Source organism: Salmo trutta, chromosome 39 (genome assembly GCF_901001165.1).
Source record: "Salmo trutta chromosome 39, fSalTru1.1, whole genome shotgun sequence".
In the NCBI taxonomy this organism is placed as follows: domain Eukaryota; kingdom Metazoa; phylum Chordata; class Actinopteri; order Salmoniformes; family Salmonidae; genus Salmo; species Salmo trutta.
In genome coordinates, this window is record NC_042995.1 from 7,051,595 (window position 1) to 7,060,421 (window position 8,827).

Sequence of the window (8,827 nt, forward strand, 5' to 3'; positions counted from 1 at the left end):
AGTAGAGTGTTGGAGTGATTGGCTGACAGCAGTGATATATCAGGCCCCATACCACAGGTGTGACAAAATAAAAATGTTTTACTGCGTTTGAATTACGTTGGTAACAAGTTTATAATAGTAATAAGGCACCTTAGGGGTTTGATGTATGGCCAATATACCACGGCTAAGGGCTGTGTTCATGCACTCCGCAATAGAACAGCACTTAGCCAAGGCCTCCTCGGGCCTTATTGCTTAAGTTTATAACGTCATGAATTAAATGACATTCTAATAATGGAATGCAGATGTAATCTGACAATTGTTTTTTAATTGCAACCAAGAATGCAAAACATTTACAACAAACACACTGCGTTGACAGTTCTGGGGGTTTGGGTGCAAGACAAGCTCCGCCTATTTGTTCCACGTCAGAAGATATAGGAAGAAGCCTAGCTTAGCTGTTCAGAAACCAACAACATAATACGTATTTGCCTTGTCTGGTGACGATCGCTACATTTTACATTCGTTTGATTGAATGGCAACGACGGATACTGTACAGTCGAACCAATATTTGAAACCAACCTGTGCCGCTTCATGCAACTGTAAAGGATATCGCGATGTAAGGGAAGCCAGTACACAAACCGACACCAAAGTACAAGGTGAGACTACTGCGCTGTCAGTTACAGGCGAGTTGACCGCTTGACAGAGAATGCTGCGAAGGTTTTTACTGTTCGGTATAAAATTGCTACTCACACGGAATAATGAGCTTTGAGACATATTAAAAATAAAGACGTCATTGTGTCACCGTCTAGGCTTTTATTAGTTTCAACCCACACGTCTGTAGCCTTCCTAGTGACTGTCTAGAAACGTCCAAACGGGATCCTTGGGACGTCCCAGCTCTGACGTCACCCCATTGAAAACTTAAATGGTTTCGGGTAGTGACGTTCCAAGGATAACGTGACTGGTTCTGCAAAGAGGTCTTGAGCTTTTTGGCACCGGACAGGTAAGCTGGGCTTGCTCTGTAATAGTAGGGATGCTGGATCAAGCATCCGTTTGGTTGTTCTCCCCTATGAATGCCAGAGTCACATACATGTTTTGAAGAGAAATGTACTGGCCAACAGTTTCACATTCTATGTCAGTGCTCCAGAGTTGCAGTGGGAAGAGGAAGCAAATGTCTGCCCAATGTTTGCTTTATCCAAATAGTTTTTTTGAGCTCAATGTGTTATCACTTGGGAGCAGCAAAGATCTAGTGGACAAAAAACTCACTTGCCTTCCCTGTTTGTAATCCTGTTTTTCTATGGTGTGTTATTAGGTCATGGACCCAGGCTGTCCAAGGTTAACCTCTTCACCCTGCTGAGTTTATGGATGGAACTTTTCCCCAAGGAGGAACCAGAAGACATAAACCAGGATGACTTTGTAAGTTTGACCTACAGTGCATTCAGAATGTATTTAGAATGTACCCTTCCCCCTTTTCCACATTGTATGTTACAGCCTTTTCCCCTCATCAATCTACACACAATACCCCATAATAACAAAGTGAAAACAGGCTAAGAATTTTTGCAAATGTATTAAAAATAAAAAACAGATACCTTATTTACATAAGTATTCAGATCCTTTGCTATGAGACTTGAAATTGAGCTCAGGTGCATCCTGTTTCCATCGATCATCCATGAGATGTTTCTACAACTTGATTGGAATCTACCTGTGGTAAATTCAATTGATTGGACATGATTTGGGAAAGCACACACCTGTCAATATAAGGTCCCACAGTTGACCGTGCATGTCAGAGCAAAAACCAAGCCATGAGGTCGAAGGAATTGTCTCTGAGCTCTATGGACAGGATTGTGTCGAGGCGCAGATCTGGGGAAGGGTACCAAAACATTTCTGCAGCATTGAAGGTCCCCAAGAACACAGTGGTCTCCATCATTCTTAAAAAATATATCTATATATTTTACCTTTATTTAACTAGGCAAGTCAGTTAAGAACAAATTCTTATTCTCAATGATGGCCTAGGAACAGTGGGTTAACTGCCTTGTTCAGGGGCCGAATGACATTTTTTACCTTGTCAGCTGGATTCGATCTTGTGACCTTTCGGTTACTAGTCCAACGCTCTAACCTGCCGCCCCATTCTTAAATGGAAGAAGTTTGGAATCACCAAGACTCTTCCTAGAGCTGGCCACTCGGACAAACTGAGCAATTGGGGGATAAGGGCCTTGGCCAGGGAGGTGACCAAGAACCCGATGGTCACTCTGACAGAGCTCCAGAGTTCCTCTGTGGAGATGGGAGAACCTTCCAGAAGGACAACCATCTCATCAGCACTCCATCAATCAGGCCTTTATGGTAGAGTGGCCAGGCGGAAGCCACTCCTCAGTAAAAGGCACATGACAGCCCACTTGGAGTTTGCCAAAAGGCACCTAAAGGACTCTGACCATGAGAAACAAGATTTTCTGGTCTGATAAAACCAAGACTGAATTCTTTGGCCTGAATGCAAAGCATCACGTCTGGATGAAACCTGGCACCATCCCTACGGTGAAGAGTGGATCTGCAGAGAAGAATGTGAGAAACTCCCCGAATACAGGTGTGCCAAGCTTGTAGCGTCATACCCAAGAAGACCTGAGGCTGTAATTGCTGTCTAAGGTGTTTCTACAAAGGTCTAAATACTTATGTAAATGTGATATTTCAGTTTATTTTTAATAAATTTGCAAACATTTCTAAAAACCTGCTTTTGCTTTGTCATCATGGGGTATTGTGTGTAGATTGATGAAGAACATTTATTTAAAAATCAATTTTAGAATAAGGCTGTGATGTGGAAAAGGTCAAGTGGTCTTAATACTTTCTGAATGCACTGTATAGCGGCCATTACATATTGTTGTTAGAACGTTGGGCCAGTAACCGAAAGGTCGCTAGTTTGAATACTCGAGCCAACAAGGTGAGTAATCTGTTGATGTGCCCTTGAGTAAGGCACTTAACCCTAATTTGCTCCAGGGGTGCTGTACTACTATGGCTGACCCTGTAAAACAACACATTTCACTGCACCTATCTGGTGTATGTGTCAAAACATATATTTTTTTTATAGATAACATGCAATAAATTACCATATTGAGCATCATCAATTATATGATATGCATCACTTTTCTCCCTTATCTCCTGTGTGTTTCTCTGTGTCAGACGCGCGGTACAGGCCTGGTGGTGGTTCGGGACCACAGGGTGGTGGGTCTCCACTGCTCCGGTCCAGAGCTCCACGTGGGGCAGGTAGCTGTGATCAGACACGGGCCCAGGCTGGCTGCCTCAGACCTCTACTTCTCTAGGAGACCCTGCGCTACCTGCCTCAAGATGCTTATCAATGGTGAGGATATATATATTACACACACACACACACACACAGAGAGAGAGATCACTTGTCTCTTGTCTGTCATCTCCAGCTGGGGTGAGCCGCATCTCCTTCTGGCCTGGTGACCCTGAGATGAGTCTGCTAGCGGTCAGTCCTAATGGGACAGACTCCATTTCCCAGGAGGCCATGCTGGACGCCATTGCGTCCGAGAAGCTGAAGTCCAACAGCCGGCCCCACATCAGTGTGGTGGTGCAGCCCGTGGACCCCGGCCTGCAACAGTTTGTGGAGGAGACCTCCAGGGGGTGTGACTTCATGGAGAGGGTGTCGGGGGACGACCCCGAATTGGACGCTGGGGACTTCTACTGGAAGCAGAGGAGACGGAACCTGGACACTTTCTCCGAAGAGTTCCTAATCCCGCACGAACAGTGCCACCGTGACATTCTCACCAAAATAGGTCCGTAATACAATCATTCAACCGTACTTGTTAGCTAGCTTGTGTTCACCGGCTAGCTGTATTTGGGCTATGTTGGCTAACTCAAGATGGGTAGGTTTGAGGATCTCCTTTGCTCAGGAGGCCATGTGCCACGCCATCTGTTGTGTAGATCCTGTTAAATGAATGGTAAACATACTGTTTATAGATGAGGATTTGACACTGTCTTGCTACAGGTCTGGAGAACTTCTGCATGGAGCCATACTTCTCCAACCTGCGTCAGAACATGAGGGAGCTGGTCGGGATTCTGGCCTCAGTAGCTGCTAGTGTGCCTCTACTCCAGCATGGCTTCTACAGGACGGACTCCCAGCCTGCAACCTCGGAGCAGCCCCAGCCTCAGGGGGTGTCCCAGGAGATTGCCAGACACTGCATCGTACAGGCCAGACTGTTGGCCTACAGAACAGGTACCTGAAATATCTGTTTAGTAGTGTGTATATACTAGCCAGATTACTCATTCAAACTAGGAAGTAATTTTGTAAATGTGACATGTCACCACATTTTGTGGGGAATCGCATAAAGGAGTTCCAAGCAATTCAAAATCAAAATTGCAGGAGAGAGAAGACTATTGATATGATGAGACTATTGATATGATGAGACTATTGATATGATGAGACTATTGTTATGACGTAACATCCCATGGTTGACGGAGAGATAAGTTGCCTTGGGGGGGTATCGGGTGTCCGATGAACAGAAAGTATCCCAAAATACATTCTAGTTTCATTAGTGGTTAGCGACAGCTGCTATGAAAAGGAGTTCTCTGATTGGTTGGTCAGCCGATCACTCAAGAAATTAACTTTTTTTTTTTTTTTTTTGAAAGGGTTATTTATATGTTTATGTTTTAAGGCTAACAGGACAAGCTGAAATAGGTTGAACCACCCATTGAAGGTTTAAACAGATGGAACATGTCTGAGTGTTACTTGTTTGTTGCTATTCCAGAGGACCCTAAGGTTGGGGTTGGTGCTGTCATTTGGGCAGAAGGGAAATCGGTGAGTAAACCATTATTGTATTTTCTAAACTCATAACTATACATGAATATTATGTATTTTGCCTCTGTAATATAATGACAAAAATAAAGTGGAAAGGCTGGTAACAAATATTTCAATGTGAAAAATGAATAAGGTCAAACTGGCATTCACTGTGTTCTGTGCTCACCTGTTTTAGGGTGGTTGTGATGGCACGGGGCGGCTGTACCTGGTGGGTTGTGGGTACAACGCCTACCCAGTGGGCTCAGAGTACGGAGAGTACCCCCAGATGGACAACAAACAGCAGGACCGCCAGAGGAGGAAGTACCGCTACATCATCCACGCTGAGCAGAACGCACTCACCTTCAGGTCAGGAGGAGAGAAACGACATGGGCTCCATCTCAATACTCCTAAGTGACTTCCTCCCCTTATATCCACCCTTTATCTCCATTGATATGAGAGGACAGGATGCAGATGTAGGAGCTTAATTGCAGCAACAGGAAATGTGAATTATGTGTATTATAATTAATGGACATTTCTGTAGGTCTTGATAAATTTTACATAAGGTATTGACATTTTTTAAAGTGGAATTAGCAAACTTCAGAAGCCTTTTTAATCCTCAAATACACTACACATTTTACATTTCTGGCATTGCAGGAAAATGTTTCTGTAACAGGGTGATCAAATTAAGATCCTACATCTGTAGATGAAGGAAATACAGGGAATGTGTACATGGGTATATTTGCTCTTGACCTGTCCAGTCCTTACAGGTCAACGGAGATGGCAGAGAGGATGCAAGGAGAGGAAGCAAGGAGGTACATCCGAGAAGTCGGACCAGGGGGCAGGAATTAGTAGCTGGGCATGAGGATTTATGATGTAAATAAGTGATTGACTGTCGTTTCTAGGAGTGACGAGATCCGCGAGGAGGAGAACACCATGCTGTTTGTGACTAAGTGTCCGTGTGATGAGTGTGTCCCTCTGATCCGAGGAGCTGGGATCAAGCAGATCTACACCACTGACCTGGACAGCGGCAAAGACAAGGGAGACATCTCCTACCTCAGATTCCACGGCCTCCAAGGAGTCCTGAAGTTCATTGTGAGTACCTACATCGATTGACGGATAAATAGTTTTTCTATGGGTGTAGCAGCATCTCAATAGTCTATTCCTCTCATATTTTCTTCATCTGTACTGATGAGGGGGAAAAAACTGAATGGGTTCCTCAGATGTTTTCCATTCAGCTTTTACCTATCCTTGTTTCCTTGTTAGGCTATTGAGTTATACTTATAATAGTGCTTTCTATAGATGCAATTTTCTTAGTGTGTTTACATGTTTTCGTCACAGTGGCAGAAGTCCCCTCTGGCCAGGAGAGCCTCTGAACATGCTGGTCTTCATCTAACCAGTGAGTTGTCCTTCTCTGTACCATTAGTTAGCATGACATTTGTCACTTTGTAGAGAGTGATGTCACATCTCCTCCTTCTCTAATAAACTCAGCAAAAAAAGTAACGTCCCTTTTTCAGGACCCTGTCTTGCAAAGATAATTCGTAAAAATCCAGATCTTCATTGTAAAGGGTTTAAAGACTTTCCCATTCTTGTTCAATTAATGGACATGCACCTGTGGAACGGTCATTAAGACACTAACAGCTTACAGACGGTAGGTAGGCAATTAAGGTCAGTTATGAAAACTTAGGACACTAAAGAGGCCTTTCTACTGACTCTGAAAAACACTGTGCCAAAGGCATGCTGCAAGGAGGCATGGGGACTGCAGATGCGGTCAGGGCAATAAATTGCAATGTCTGTACTGTAAGACGCCTAAGACAGCGCTACAGGGTGACAGGATGGACAGCTGATTGTCCTCGAAGTGGCAGACCACATGTAACAACACCTGCACAGGATCGGTACATCCGAACATCACACCTGCGGGACAGATACAGGATGGCAACAACGACTGCCCGAGTTACACCAGGAACGCACAATCCCTCCATTGGTGCTCAGACTGTCCGCAATAGGCTGAGGGAGGCTGGACTGAGGGCTTGTAGATCTGTTGTAAGGCAGGTTCTCACCAGACATCACAGGCAACAATGTCGCCTATGGGCACAAACCCACCGTTGCTGGACAGGACTGGCAAAAAGTGCTCTTCACTGATGAGTCGTGGTTTTGTCTCACCAGGGGTGATGGTCGGATTCGCATCTATCGTCGAAGGAATGAGCGTTACGCCGAGGCCTGTACTCTGGAGCGGGTTCGATTTGGAGGTGGAGGGTCTGTCATGGTCTGGGGCGGTGTGTCACAGCATCATCGGACTGAGCTTGTTGTCATTGCAGGCAATCTCAACGCTGTGCGTTACAGGGAAGACATCCTCCTCCCTCATGTGGTACCCTTCTTGCAGGCTCATTCTTACATGACCCTCCAGCATGACACTGCCACCAGCCATACTGCTCGTTCTGTGCGTGATTTCCTACAAAACAGGAATGTCAGTGTTCTGCCAGGGCCAGCGAACAGCACGGATCTTTATCCTATTGAGCACGTCTGGGACCTGTTGAATCGGAGGGTGAGGGCTAGGGCCATTCCCGCCAGAAATGTCCGGGAACTTGCAGGTGCCTTGGTGGAGGAGTGGGGTAACATCTCACAGCAAATCTGGTGCAGTCCATGAGGAGGAGATGCACTGCAGTACTTAATGCAGCTGGTGGCCACACCAGATACTGACTTACTTCTGATTTTGATTCCCCCCCTTTGTTCAGGGACACATTATTCCATTTGTTAGTCACGTCTGTGGAACTTGTTCAGTCTGTCTCAGTTGTTGAATCTTATGTTCATACAAATATTTACACGTCAAGTTTGCTGAAAATAAACGCAGTTGACAGTCGCACAAATGTAATGTGCATGCCGCCACCTAATCACCACAATACTGATGACGGATCAGCCCTTCTAACCGTCTCTGATTTGACTCTGCGATGTGTCCCACCTCTGACCATGTCTTGTTATGATTACAGATGGCTGTGTGGGGAAGCATGGGAGACAGCCTGAACAGGCCCTTCAATCCAATAAGAGGTTACGGTCAGCAACAAATCCAGACCTTTCTCCTGTTTGTTGAACAATGGTACCTGTAGCTTTCAGTCTGGTTTCACCAGGCTACGGTCCCCAGGCTCTTGTTGGCATTGGAAACGTTTCATTTATCCAATCGCATATTGATCAGTGATTCAAGTAAGGAAGGATGCATTTTAACAATGTTGGAAATTCAAAGGCCTCTTCATACTCCCCTGTAATGGACAGTTTCAAGGAGTAAACTCAAGGTGATTTTTAAAGGACTGACTGTATATTCAAAGGAAATGGTACTACGTAGATATTTTTAAAAAAAAACAGTAATTGCAAGGCTTGTATGTATAAGTGAACTGTAAATGCGTGTTTCCTAATTGTTTGTCTGAAGAGTTTACAATGAAAGTTGTATGAAGGCTACTGTTGATTGTAGCTTACTATAGTTCTTCCAGACGTGAAGAATCCAAGTCACATCCCAGCCAGTGCAGGCTACCGCCACTATATTGCACTTTGCCTCACAGGATACTAACCTCTAGACCCATGCAACTGTGCTTTGTCTGTTCTTTTGTTTCGTAGGTGGCTCCTACATCCTTGAATTGTTTCATCCTGTTTTGCCAAACTGCTTTTAACTGATAACAATAAGCATCTAACAGCAAAAAAAACTATAAAATAGACAAACCAGGAAAACAATGTATGCATTTATTTTACCGGTATTGTGGTACAGTAGTATCATTGTGATTTTATTTTTATGAAATCCCATGGTTGAAAAGGGTCAATATTACTTTAGTACAGTATGTTAAATCTGTTTTGGCTCAGGTGTAAGTTCCTACTGATACAGCCTGAATCTTTTAAGTTTCTTGTTTATCATTTTAATCCAACAAAGTCACAGTTTGCCATTCGAAGCCCCGTTTATACCTGATGTTAACATGGGTCCTGTGTCTTGATCGTGACCATTTCTAGACCTGTGTAGAATATTAAAATTGATGGTGATTCTTCCTGACTACCTCCAGAGGTCATCGAGGACTAATTGTATCTTGATAT

General features: G+C 44.4%; 1 protein-coding gene across 3 annotated transcripts; it reads left to right on the forward strand.

The window, feature by feature from the left end:
• The first annotated feature begins 380 nt into the window (after window positions 1-380).
• LOC115179760 (cytidine and dCMP deaminase domain-containing protein 1) lies at window positions 381-8,779 on the forward strand. Of its 3 annotated transcripts, none has more exons than XM_029741490.1 (11): window positions 381-632; window positions 1,286-1,389; window positions 3,142-3,319; window positions 3,396-3,758; window positions 3,971-4,198; window positions 4,731-4,780; window positions 4,956-5,125; window positions 5,527-5,571; window positions 5,662-5,851; window positions 6,098-6,155; window positions 7,744-8,779. In XM_029741490.1, the coding sequence occupies exons 1-11, from the start codon at window positions 509-511 to the stop codon at window positions 7,842-7,844; spliced, it is 1,611 nt and encodes a 536-aa protein (XP_029597350.1). In that variant the 5' UTR covers window positions 381-508; the 3' UTR covers window positions 7,845-8,779. The 3 variants fall into 3 exon arrangements, with proteins under 3 accessions (XP_029597350.1, XP_029597351.1, XP_029597352.1); XM_029741492.1 differs by lacking the exon at window positions 381-632 and adding an exon at window positions 658-976; XM_029741491.1 differs by lacking the exon at window positions 5,527-5,571.
• Window positions 8,780-8,827: the final 48 nt, after the last annotated feature.